Genomic DNA, 13,165 nt, shown 5'->3' with positions numbered 1-13,165 from the left:
AAATACTAGTTAACTCATTTATTTGTTACTACAAAAAATTAATTCTTGCACCTGGTAAAGTGAACTTTTGCTTTAATTCTGGTCTTTGTGTCCTTGCAAAACAAAGCTGTGCATACGATAATAATTATATTAATTTTCTACATATTACTATATACCATCCTAAGCTAAGAAATATGTTCCATGGAGACAGGACCAGTTTGGTGTCCTTTAATGAACCAGCTGGACTCATAACTGTTTCCTTTATCAACACAGTTTATCTGTTGGTGGACACATTTTGTCTGCAAGGCAACTTTATATTGTTATTTTGATTTTTGCAGTTTTTCAAACTCTAGTCAAATCTTAATGTGACATAGAAAGCTGAGTAATTACATTTGGAGTATAATTTATATGGAAAATGAGCTGACAGTTAATGGATAAGTGCCACACTGTCAGGTGAACTGTACTGCCTCCAGGAGTAAAAAAGGATTTTTCCTAGATCTATATAAAGTGGAAACAGGAAATTATTGCTAGGGTAGCCAGTCCATGTAGTCATCTAGCAATGACTAAGAAAGCAATGCAACATCACAAACGGTGCTAGAGGTGAATTGTTCCCACATCCCCAGCAGTTATTTTCTAAAAGAAAAAAGTGTTTAGGAATCACATAGCAACAGGGGAGGGAGAAAATTATCACCTACAGCGCCATATCAATACAGTCCACAAGAACGATGAACCTGATCTCAGCTGGAACCAAAACTGTGGCCCTCACAAAAGGTCTACTAATCCTAATTCTTTAAAGGTCATCCTATGGTTTGTGTCATTCACCTTAACTCATTCAGGTTCTCCTGAAATCAGTCTTCCTTAGTGCTGTCTTTCAGGTATGTAGAATTTCCTATCCAGAGTGTTCTGTCAAATTAATGTAATAATAAAATACAATCTACATGTCCCCTGTTTTATGAGATACAGACATGGGCAAGCTTCTTTAGAAATTCATGGTGTTCCAAAAACTGAACCTGATGCTTTTGCTGAAATACTGCCATAGAATCATAGAATCATTTAAGTTGAAAAAGACCTTTAAGACCATCGAGTCCAACTGTTAACCTAACACTGCCAAGTCCACCGCTAAACCATGTCCATGTATTTGTGCAACTGATATATTGGTGATTGGTTTTGATTATTATCGTTATAGCCTTCAGAACAGGTTTAGCTTTAAACTTTTATTCTTGTGATTCTTAGTCAATGTCTTGACAGCAGAAAGCACATTGTAATTGAGCCCCTTTCCATGTTCTTTTGAGAGCTGCATTGTTCTGTGGGAAAGTTCTGATGCTAGCAGAATACAAATTGTGATTTTCACAGACAAATTAATTACATTTGTATTACATATGTACTGTTAGAAAAAAAAGAATGGTTTTAGCATTGTTTAGTGCTTTCAAATAGTCATTTTTCATCAGTGCAATGATTGACATTTGTTTCAGAATGTTCTAGGGAACAGTTGTCCAAAGAAATTAAATAATTAAAGTAAAACTTGCATTAAAAGTTGATTTACAGGTTCATTGTAGCCTAATACATAATTATTAATAGGAATTGAAGACATTCTTTTGTTTGGAAAGGAGAGATAGACGTATTTGACACTTTGAAAGTGTCAGCATGAGGGCAATGCACCGTGTCAACCGCAGGTGGGAATATAAGGGGGTAATACACTGCTGCCGCTTTCTTTCTATGCTAATAGGGAACCTTGTTTGTCCAAGCTGTTTGAAAATAATCTGTGCCCTTTGTGTTTTACTGCACACTCCTGTGCTATTGTTTGTATTTCATGGTCTGTTTAAATCAATTGAACATCAAGGAGAGCATAATCGCTGAGGGCACCTGGTGTACTTCATGCCACTAAGACTAATTTTAAATATATCATGGATATTTTCATTACTTTGTTCTCTTCATGAAATCTATTGCTTATTTATTTGTAGAAGAAAAGTAATAATTACTTTGATTTATTTAGAAGAACACAAGTGTTTGATGGGAACATATTTTGACATTCTGTGTTCTTCCTCTCCAGTCCAAGTAAATGAGATTTCATATATTATGTTTTATTATGCTTGAGAGTTTGTTCCAAACAAATAGCTAACAGACGAAATGAACTTAAATGCAGAACACATACAATTAGCAAGCACATTAGTCTTATCGCCAGAGTACAAATGATGCTATTGATACATATAACAAAGCAATATAGATGATGTATCAGTGACTATAATACAACTCTAATCAGTCAAGAAACATTGCTGGAAATTCATTATATGGGTATTCATCACATGGTACTTTTTCTGTCAGAAGGCTGTAGTTCATCTTTTGAATGAGACCATTCAACTGGAGCTGAGAACACGAAGCTTTCCCTGCTTCCTGAGCAGCCAGGCTCCATGGTGGCACTCCCTGATGAGCTTCTAGGTGCTGGGACATTTGTCACATCTTTTCTGACCCATCCTTTATAATCTTATCTAACTAGAAGACTCTGTTATGGTTATTAAGACCCTTCCAAAAAGATGTTCTTCAACCAGAAGTTGTGGGCTGACAGGGTTTGCAGAATACAATGTATAATTTTCAGTGACTCTTTCCATTCCCCTTACTTGACAAGAATAACAGAAGATGAAAGAAGAGGAAAAAATAATCGTATTTATTGCAGTAATATCTACGAATTCCATGGTCTCATTGTCTTGTGATGATTGTCTCTTACGGTTTCTTCCCATCCTTCTTGAAGTAACCTAAAATATAGAGTTCTAGATTAACAATGATTAAAACAGTACTTTCTCCATTTTTTTTTACACTCTTCAGAATGGTTGGAATCCATAGTCAACATTTGTTTTGATTTGGGCATGTGATGTTTTTTAAACCCAGGTACTCTTATTTGTTGAGTTTAGCAGAAGACAGCTCCTTATGTCTCTAGTATTGTTTGCAGCAAGTTTAAGTGAAGAAAGCTGAAAATCAAGACGTGATCATTAGTCACACAGATTTTCCAGTTAGTTAAGTTATCTCTAAACTCAACCATGTACTGTAAAACTTTATTCTGTGTGAGATCTAAAGAATATTTTAGGAAGTGGAGCAGGCATTCACTGCATTTAACTACTCCCTTTGGGCAAAATGTCTTTCTCACTCTTGTAACTAAAATGCAGTGGGTTCAATCAAAGGAGAAGGGGTCAGCGTGAGCTAGGATATAGAAGAGGAAAGGACTGACTTTTGCTTGGTCTGGCTGGCTCTTTACAGTAATCTGTCATTATTTCATGGGCATCAAGTTTTGTGACGGACATTAGGTCAAGACTCTTACAATATCCATTAGCCTCTATAAATTCTCCCCAAAGCTGTTGGGGTTTAAGTACATTCTGTGCTACTACTGGTCCCACATTAATTTACTTTGATTTAACCACTATTATTTAAACATTTCAGCCCCTAAGCCTTCAGGGTTAGGTGGCATGTGGAAATTCTTCAACAAGTAGTATGAGACAAAAACCCATCAAGTTTCTTTACATTCTCCATTAATAAAAAATGTATTTTGTTAAAGACATACAAAAAAAAGTACAAACTATGCTAGCACTTTGTAGATCTGAAATAAAGATGATGGAAAGTGGTATCATGTATTAAATTAGTTTAGTAAATCTGGTGAATGATTAAAGGAATTTGTCCTCTATGTCAACTGGATATTTATAAAAAATCAGTAGAATCACTTGGGTTAATTGAGTCAGCAAGCTGTGTTTGAAAGCTGGTGGATCATTTCCTACAACTTGAAGAATTTTTTTAAAAAGGCTTGATAAAATCAGAGTCCAGACTGAGAAAACCTATAAGCAGGGCTCTTAAACAACATTAGTTATTTTTTCAGAGTAGCAAAAATAGAATCAAACACCTTCAGAATTGTCCCTGGAACCTTGCAGCTATAGAAAAATTGCCGCTAAGTAGTGAATTATTATGTGTTAGCACTGAGTCACTTCCCAGCTTGTAAGTAAGTTTCACATGGTTCGCTAACTTGTTTGTTTTCTGTGTGTGTTGAATTTTTCCCTCCCCAGAGATTTGCCTTTTGACCAAGGGCCGTCGAACTGCCAGTGTACGAGCAGACACGTACTGTCGCCTGTATTCCCTTTCGGTGGACAACTTCAACGAGGTTCTGGAAGAGTATCCCATGATGAGAAGGGCCTTTGAAACAGTGGCAATCGATAGACTTGACAGGATAGGTATTTTTTTTTTTTCTGTATTAGGAATTCTTAAAAAATTTCCACCTTTTCTTTTCCTTGAGTTGCAGGATAAATTGCTCAGGTTAAACCCTTCTTAAAAGTTTTGTTTCTCTTATACTGCAATAAATGTTCTATTGATCTATGAATAAGACGTGTCCAGACAAGAAATTCTGCAATCTCATTTTTAAATAAATAAAAAACTGACCTTCAGAAAGCTCTCATACTCCTCTAAGGATTATTTTGTATACTTCAATTATCATTAGTATTATTTATTAATCCTGTATATTTCTTTTGCTGCCCTCAACACTTGGTAGGGTTTATGCTGTTTCATGACCAGTAGATGACATTTTCCTACATAAATTGTTTACAGATGACATCTATAATGCTGGGAAGAGCTGAAGCCTCTCAGCACTCAGAAAACCAGTGTTTGTTGAAGTGAATTAATCCTTTGCAGCAGCGCTCTCATTTTCCTCACAACATGGGCACTGCTAGCATTGATGGCTGCACACTGGCATTACTCATCTGCTTGCAATCAAAAAAGCAGGCCAACAATATCCAAGTGAAAGGCAGAAGGATATGGCAGATTATCAAAACAGGGTGTGTGAAGTCTGCTGTTGTGCATCCAGACATTCTGCACCTCTATAATAGGACACGCTAGGTAAAATATGTGGTCTTTCATTGGGAGAACTGCGCTCTGATCATCATTGTTGACACTGGTTTTAAAATGCAGCTCTGCATAAATAATCATTTATCCTCTTTGGTGGTGTTTCCTCATTTTCACAAGAAAAACCCAGTGTAAGGATTTCTCCACATCACTCTTTCTTAATACAGTTATGTCTGCAGTTTCTTCAAAGTTAATACACAAAGAATTGCAGAGCAGTGTAGTTGTGCTGTCTATTCTAAGCTGAAGATGTGATTTGGAAGCATGTTTCCTTTAATATAGCAAAAGTAAAGAAATGAAATACAGGTATACAGATTTCTAATATTTAATAGACCTGTTTTAGTATTTCACAGATTGTAAGCACTGAGTGCATTAATTTACCCTATCAAGACTTTTCAGACTCTTACAACCTGTCTCTCAACACTCTCTGGAAATGTAGTCCAACTCTAAGTAATATGTGCTTAAGTAATATTAGTAGTAAAGTCCAGTCTGCTCTTGGAGTAGGAATCCTGTCTGAAGTGCTGTGTTCACAATATGAAATCTACACAGGACAAAAGATAAAATGTGAACCATTTTATCCAAAAAAGGAACAATTGCGTGCAATTGTGTTCCTCTGCATCTGATGACACAGAATACTGTCTGCATCGTTCAGACACTCAGAGCCAGCAAGCAGACATCAGGACAGAGTGTACAGCAGTTTTTATTTTGCAAGCAGGTGTCGCATTATCTGTGAGTTCATGTTAGTTCACAAACATTTAAAAAGAAGATTCCTTGCAAGCTAGTGGTCACTGGTTACTGATGTCTAATAATTAGTTCCAGGGAATGTGCTAAATGGCAGGTGTATTTATAACTAATGTAACAGTTTAGTGGAGATTAGGACAGTTTTGCAACGAGAGAGAAAGACGTTATACATGCAGAGCTCAATGGCTTTTTCCACCCTGTTGTTCGGTAAATTACCATGGTTACATTTCCAGAATAATTGTAGTAATAGCGATACACTACAAGTGAAAGAGGCACAGAAAATCCAGGTGCCTTTGAGTGCAGTGGTGTTATGAAAGCCTACTGTGCTGGCGCGGAGAGCGGGGGGAACGGGTGTGTGCGTAGCCCAGCCGTCGAGAGCTGCCTGCCAGCGTGAGTCACTGCGGCGGTGTCCGGTGTGGCACAGCCTACTGCAGTGGGCTCACCACGGAGCTGTGGCCCCTGCTCAGCCTGGTGTTTGCTGAGGCTTTTACAATATATAACCCTTGGTGATGGGGGCTGAAATGCAAAGTCGGAGCGGGCATCTGCCCCTGTGTGTCAGGCTCGCTAACTCTCCTGCCTCTCTGTGAAGGGAAGAAGAACTCGATCCTCCTGCAGAAGTTCCAGAAGGACCTCAACACTGGGGTTTTCAACAACCAGGAGAATGAGATCCTGAAGCAGATCGTGAAGCACGACAGGGAGATGGTGCAGACCATCGCCCCGGTGAGCTTGCAGCAGATGCCCGCACTAAACTCCAGCACCTCAGCCTCGTCATCACGCGTCAGGACGCAGTCCCCTCCCGTGTACACCGCCAGCAGCCTGTCCCACGGAAACCTGCACTCACCCTCGCCCAGCACGCAGGCACCCCAGCAGGCCGTCATCCTCTCGCCCTGCTCCTACACCACCGCCGTCTGCAGCCCGCCTATACAGAGCCCTCTGGCTGGACGAACTTTCCAGTACGCCTCGCCGACGGCCTCACAGCTCTCCCTCATGCAACAGCAGCAGCCACAGGCGCCCCAGCAGCCCCCTGGGGCCACGCAGAAGAACGAGGTCCACAAGAGCACCCAGGCGCTCCACAACACCAACCTGACCCGAGAGGTGCGGCCCCTCTCCGCCTCACAGCCTTCCCTGCCCCATGAGATATCCACTCTGATCGCCAGGCCTCACCCCACCGTGGGGGAGTCCCTTGCCTCCCTCCCGCAGCCTGCCCCCGGCCCCGGCGTGCCCCCGGCTGGCCGGGCCACCGTCCCACAGCGGGTCTCGCTCTTCCGACAGATGTCCTCGGGAGCCATCCCCCCGAACCGGGGGGCCGCGCCAGCCCCAGCCCCCCTGCAAAGGGATTCTTCTGCAGTCTTAAGCACAGAGCCCGAGGGAGACAAACCACGGTTCGCGTCAAACTTATAATCCCTGGTAACTGTGAGCAAGAGACTTGTAACCAACCAAGCACCATCCCCGGAACTGTTTTAGCCTGTTTCCTAATGTACCCCAGCAGCCTACTATGAGAAAAATACTTTAGACAGCTTTGCCCTACATAACGAATGTAAAAATGATATATATATATAAAATATATATATAAAAAAAAGGAATTAAAAAAACTTGTTTGAATTCATATCTTCCTTTCTTGCAACCATTAAAGAAGTCTAAATTCAGCTGTAATGTTATTTTTAATGTGTCAACTTTAAAATCAGTCTAACAGATTTCTCTCTTTATGAGGTTTGCTATTTTCATGGGAAAATTGTCAACACAATAACAAACTTCAAACAAGTATATTAAAAAAAAAAAGAGAAATTTCAGTCTAACTAATACATAGCACTGACCGAGTGATATTCTGAAACCTTTGTTATTTCGTTTATTGCATACACATTGTTAATTTCTCGTGAAGAATTCAGTTGTAGTTTCCCATTGCATTTCATATGTTAGCACTTCCCATTGGGAATTTGATTGGAAAAGACAAAAATTGCAAACACCTGCAGTCAAAAGGCTGGCACTAGCACTCCTCTGGATAGGTTGTAACCTCATGACATGTCAACCCTTCTGTTGTTTCAGAAAATTGGGTGGACTTTGATCTTCACATTGCTAAAGACTTTTACAAAGACTATAAATATTGCCATTGTAAATAACTTTTTAGACCCAAACAAAAATAGCTGCTGTGTGGTGTACCATTGCAAGGTCTTTGTTTAGGAATTTAGGTTCCGCTCTTCACTTCAAAATTTACAGTTTTAAAATTTGTTAAAGCTAAGTGCAACACAACTGTTAAATTGTAATGCAATGGCTTAAAACCTACAATGTTACTTTTACATGCAATGTTTTATGCAAAATTGTACGCTTGATCCTGCAAACCGCTTGTACTTCACCAGTACCATCACTTTTCTTCTCCTTGCCCTCAATAGCATCTGAGAATATTCCATGCATGCTTTGGAAAAAAAAAAAAAGATGATAAAAATAGGTTCAGTCAGCTATTGTAGGAAAGGCTTTACAGTATCTTAGAAAATAATAACCATTCATTAATTGTGTCTACCTGAAAATTCCTATAATGCTGACTTTGAATCTCTGGTTAAGTCTAGAAGTGAGGTTTTTCATTTAAAGAATTATTTGTAAACCACAGCTTGATTTAGGCTTTCAGGTGCTTTCTGTGTCTTCACTGTAGTTTTGTAGTTGACTGTGGTGTTAATTTACAAAAATAAATATAATATAGCATCAAGTCTGTCTGGAAATGCACGATTTGCTCTGTGTATATTGTAGTTAAATGGATAGTATATCCTAAGGCATGTAGTGTCAAACATAGCCCATAGGTACGAGGTTTATTGTTTTTTATGTCCTCAAAACAGAAAGGATATGGTGACAGAAAGCAGGGTTAAAGCATACTGTTTTGTGAATGTTTTGTTTTGTTTGCTCAAACCTTCACGTTATCTTATCCACAAAAAAAAGTTCTGTCGTAATCATTTGTGCCTGATTTGTCACATTAAATAGAGATTGAAACTAAATGTGTCATAATTTAACTAATTGAAAAATCAGCATTATGGATATGATACAAGCATATATTCTGTTCTTTAAAACCCAGCTGACTCATGTTAAGGAAGTGAATGCAAAGGAGTTCTTTTCCCATTAATGCTGAGTTTAATGATGCATGGAAAAATTAAATAACATCACAAACTACGTAATGCAGTGAATCCAGATGTACTTGAGAGCCAAGTAAATATTCTAAAGCTAACAGAGCTTGAACCCATGCTGCCTGTTATGCCTTTCACTAAAGTGGTACATCAAATAAAAATTTTTAAAAATCTTCCAGTTTTTGCTGACTCCCACTCACCGGTAAAAATCAATGTAATTAACCCATTAACATGCTGCTGCCATTAATTTAAGTGGCCCAGAGTAGTATATGGGGAAGTGATTGTTTAAAAGTGTTTGAAACATTATGGATACGCTGCAAGACCATTTATTTATCAGTACAATACCCCTTATATTATTTTAATACTAACAAATTCTGTCAGTTAATTAAGATCATTTAATGATCTTTCAAACTGTTTAAGGTTTACATTTGATAGGAGAAATGGGGTTAGTAGCAAAATATTTTTATATATATTTTTATTTTATTTTAAGCACTATGAAGAAATATTAATTCACATGGTCTTTCAGTGAAACCATAAATAATTTTTAATGACTTTGTAATAGAGTGGACAATATCTAGGATTTGTATGTTAATTAAAAAAAATGGTACAGGGTATAAAATTATATACGTATATATATATGTATGTATGAATGTATATATACTTAGATTAAGAAACAAATGACTCACATTCCTGTAATATAAAGGTCCATTGCTAGTTTCAGAACTGAGCTATTTTCTCTGTACATAAGTAAGCCCATAAGTATGAAATCTCACATCTGTACAGGATGAAATGTATTAATGAAAAAGGTTGGATCTTACTGCTGCTGGGAAGACTATGGAGCTGATTCTTATAATAATTGTATGATCAGGGATGAGTTAGATTTTTTCTTTTGTCTTTGCTCAAAGCCATAAATAAATATATATAAAAATTACTAATAAATTGAAGAAAATATATAAAAAATAAAGCCATGAATATTTTTTGGTTCCGATATCTTTATAACTGAGCAAGTTTTGCTTCACCGTGAAAGAAGAACTGTTTGCTTTTCTCTTTTCTTTGTTCTGAGCCCCAGAATTCATATGCACTAAGCATGGGGAGGTGGGGAAAAAACTGCCTGAGTAATTATATGCACTGTAGGAAAAAGAGGTCTTAGAAATTGGTGGTTACTACCTGATTTACTCAAGCAATTCCTAAGCTATATTTTCTCCGTAGATTAGAGGAATTCATTATGCTAAAAACGTTTTCCCTGCAAAACTCTCATTTAAGCCACTACCACTAACCTGTAATATTTCTTGGGTACAAATATTTGAAACTGAAGTTTACTTGTATATAAAATTTGAAATATCCTGGGGGTGAATCCCAAGTAGTTGTTAGTGTAACTTAACGAAACTGTATTCTATCATATTTTCACTTTATCTTACTATGTGTGCCAATCCTAGATGATGTACCTCTGAACTTGTGTATAATAGTTGAGATGCCAAGAGAAAATTGATGTAAGTAGTGTTTGTTAATTACATTTTAGGTCATTGTAAATGAAAAAGCATAGTCCATTCAAACCAATCGTAGATTTTTTTTTTTTCAAAATAATCCAAGATTGAGAAACTGTCATTTTAAGCAAACATAAGTAGTTGCATTTTCAAATTGCACCCTAAAGTGTATTGTGAATTCTTTTCAGTGGTATTTAATTTTTTTTTTTTTTTTTTTTTTTTGCATTGCTAAGATATAGCCCCAGTCCATTGCAGTCAATGAAACGATTTCCGAAAGGACCAGCATTGTACTAGAAAATTCTTGTTTAGCAGCAAAGTTCAGTTCTCCTGTCTACATTTGACCACTGCACAGGGTATACTTTGCTGTTTGGTCCAGTCTTATTATTTTGTACATGTTTGTGTACAGAACCAAAAGAAACAAAGTGTTAAGTTACATTTCATATTACTATATATGATATCAATACATACCTACACAACAATCCATATATTTTTAAAATCTGCCCATTTATAGTATCTATATCTACTTCAGCTTACCTCCTACCTTACCTTAATTTTAATTTAAAAAGTGGCAGCAGAACTGGAATTAAAGTAAATTTTATTTTAAACAGCGAACTTTCATGTCTCGATGCATGTCATTAAGAGTTAAGCTTAATATTTCTGTTTTCAAAATTTACTCACAAGTTCTTCCACTGACTTCAGTATTTCTATTCATGTGAGTTCTTTTCTACTTTATAGGTGACATTGTCCAGTGAAGAAAAATGTTTTGTTTTAAAATGAAGTTGTTTGATTTTTAAACAAACCTGCAATTCAACTGGTCTGGGAATACGCAGTGATATTAGTAATTTCTGCTGCTCCAAAGTCCTCTGTTCACACAAAAAAAATGTTACAAGACAGGAACAGAAAGTGTTTGTTTAGAAATCATGGGTCTGAGCTACAAGCATCATCTGGTACAGTCTAGAACATGCAATAAGAATTGGGTGTGCAAATTTATTTATTTAGTAGATTTGGCCTTTCCCCTCCCTTCTTTTTTTAATCAGGGAAGAGTAAGAGCATTAAAATTGCCCTAGACAATATCCTCTGAGAAATACATGCTGTAAATCTTGAATCTATACATTTTTACCAACCATCAGTACCCAGTTCTCCTTTGCATGCTTAGCAATTTGAATCACCTACCTGATTGGTGTCATGGGTTTTAGAGGCAGATGGCGTAATTTCTGGTCTATGGTTACTTTTCCCTCATCTCTGTGAAGACATACAATAACTTAACATGCAATATCTTAAGAACTTATGGTAGCACTGAATTTTTCAGGTCAAGATATGGAAACATCAGAAAGAGAAACATAGTGATAGTAGACAAGCAGAATATCCAACTAAATCAATTGATTTTCAATCTACCTGTGTATCTTCCATATGAATTTTAAAATACTGCTGCGTGTATGTGCACCCAGTTTAAAAAGATATATGTTGTAACAATAAAAAACCACATTTACCAGCTCCATTAGATGATTTAAGATGTACACCATGGCTCAGGTGATCCTTGGCCTATGAATTCACAGACTCAAATGCACATTTGAACTGAAACTAAACTGTGCCCCAACCTTGAAACTGTTCCAGTTGTGTAATGTTATTTCACCTGCTTGCGGAAGATACCATATTTTTTACCATTCTGCAGTTTTATGTGTCAGATTTGCAGTATGGTTCCCCCTATGCTGTGATTTGAAGACAGTGTGCAGCGCTGAGTTAGTTCTTGCTGAAAGGTCATTGGCAAATTTGGATTGAGTAGAACCACAGACCAAAACAGAAGAGATGGTACCAAATGCCAAGTCTACAACCAGTCCAAACCATCCTGTGCACAAAAGGGAAGAAGGTAATTGAACCATTTTTCTGGAAAATCAGCAGGCACCCGCAGGGACTCTGATACAAACCCAGGGTCCAGTCTGAAAATGCATCTCCAACGTCAGCTCCTTCTGGACTCCACAGTTACTAAAAAGTTTACATAGAAATAGGCAATAGTTCCTATAGCATTAGCAAAGCATCTGTCTTCTATTTAATGACTACTCTACTCTTTACAGGTTCCGTATTGCACTTGACATCACAAAATCTGAGATGTTCTCTGGGTGGTACACTGAGTGTGATCATTGCTCATAGATTCACTTATACCCTTTCTTTAGGGAGCAGAATATGTGCAGTCTGTGTCCTGTTTTGTCACTGCAGTGTGGGGGGTTTAAGTCGAGAGATCTGGTTTTGAAGTAAGAAAAGTTCCTGTGTATCAGAGGGCAATAACTGTAGATCTCAGTCTTCATTGTGGACTGTTAGGCATTTCGGGGTTCTAGACCAGGCTCTTTTTGAATTGGATTTTTTATTTCTCTGTGAAGTCAACATAAAAAATGGGTTTGCTGTGCTTGTTACACCAGAGGTATAGTTGTTGAGGAGATGCCCGCAGCGTTTTATATGGATTAGATTTTTCTAAGTGCTGGAGGATTTATGTCCAATTATATCAGTTCCTCTAGTCCAGCCAAGAGGCAGTGCGAGCAGTAACTGATGCCAGGTCATTGTGCACTGCAACAGGCAAATCTTCTAGGTAAGGAGAGAAGATGGACAACAATATTAGAGGTGCTCTTACAAAGAACTGTAAGTATTCCTAAATATGACCTGGACTGATCAATTCACATCTGAATCTTCTATGATAAAGTAGATTATGTCATTGCAAACTTTGCTTTATTGAAATCTGCTAATCGATACCCTTTCTGCCTGTGATTTGTCTTCTTCCTGTGCTAAGTCATCTTGGCAACAGAAATGTCTACCAATATTTGGAGTGATGTATCTCAAATGTATTTCAGTTTAGCTGATACCTGTATGTTGATATTCAAAAAAGATTAAGAATTTTTTAAAAAAAAAACCCAATAAAGGAAGGGCATTGTGTGTGTTTTACCAACTGGTATTATGCTAATGCCTTCCTCCAGGAAGGGCTCAAGCAGTTTTAAT

The 13,165-nt window shown here is 37.6% G+C and overlaps 1 protein-coding gene across 1 annotated transcript in view; it reads left to right on the top strand.

Moving 5' to 3' along the window:
* Nucleotides 1-6,990, top strand: part of HCN1 (hyperpolarization activated cyclic nucleotide gated potassium channel 1) — a 197,515-nt gene extending 190,525 nt beyond the window's left edge. Inside the window, exons 7-8 of the mRNA XM_059833840.1 lie at nt 4,023-4,187; nt 6,179-6,990. Of these exons, the coding sequence (XP_059689823.1) occupies nt 4,023-4,187; nt 6,179-6,990 (977 nt within the window). The remainder of the gene's footprint in view (nt 1-4,022; nt 4,188-6,178) is intronic.
* The last annotated feature ends 6,175 nt before the right edge of the window (nt 6,991-13,165 follow it).

This window comes from Gavia stellata, chromosome Z (assembly GCF_030936135.1).
Source record: "Gavia stellata isolate bGavSte3 chromosome Z, bGavSte3.hap2, whole genome shotgun sequence".
Taxonomy (NCBI): domain Eukaryota; kingdom Metazoa; phylum Chordata; class Aves; order Gaviiformes; family Gaviidae; genus Gavia; species Gavia stellata.
Note: the sequence above shows the minus strand (reverse complement) of the source record. Positions and strands in the feature narration are given on the sequence as shown.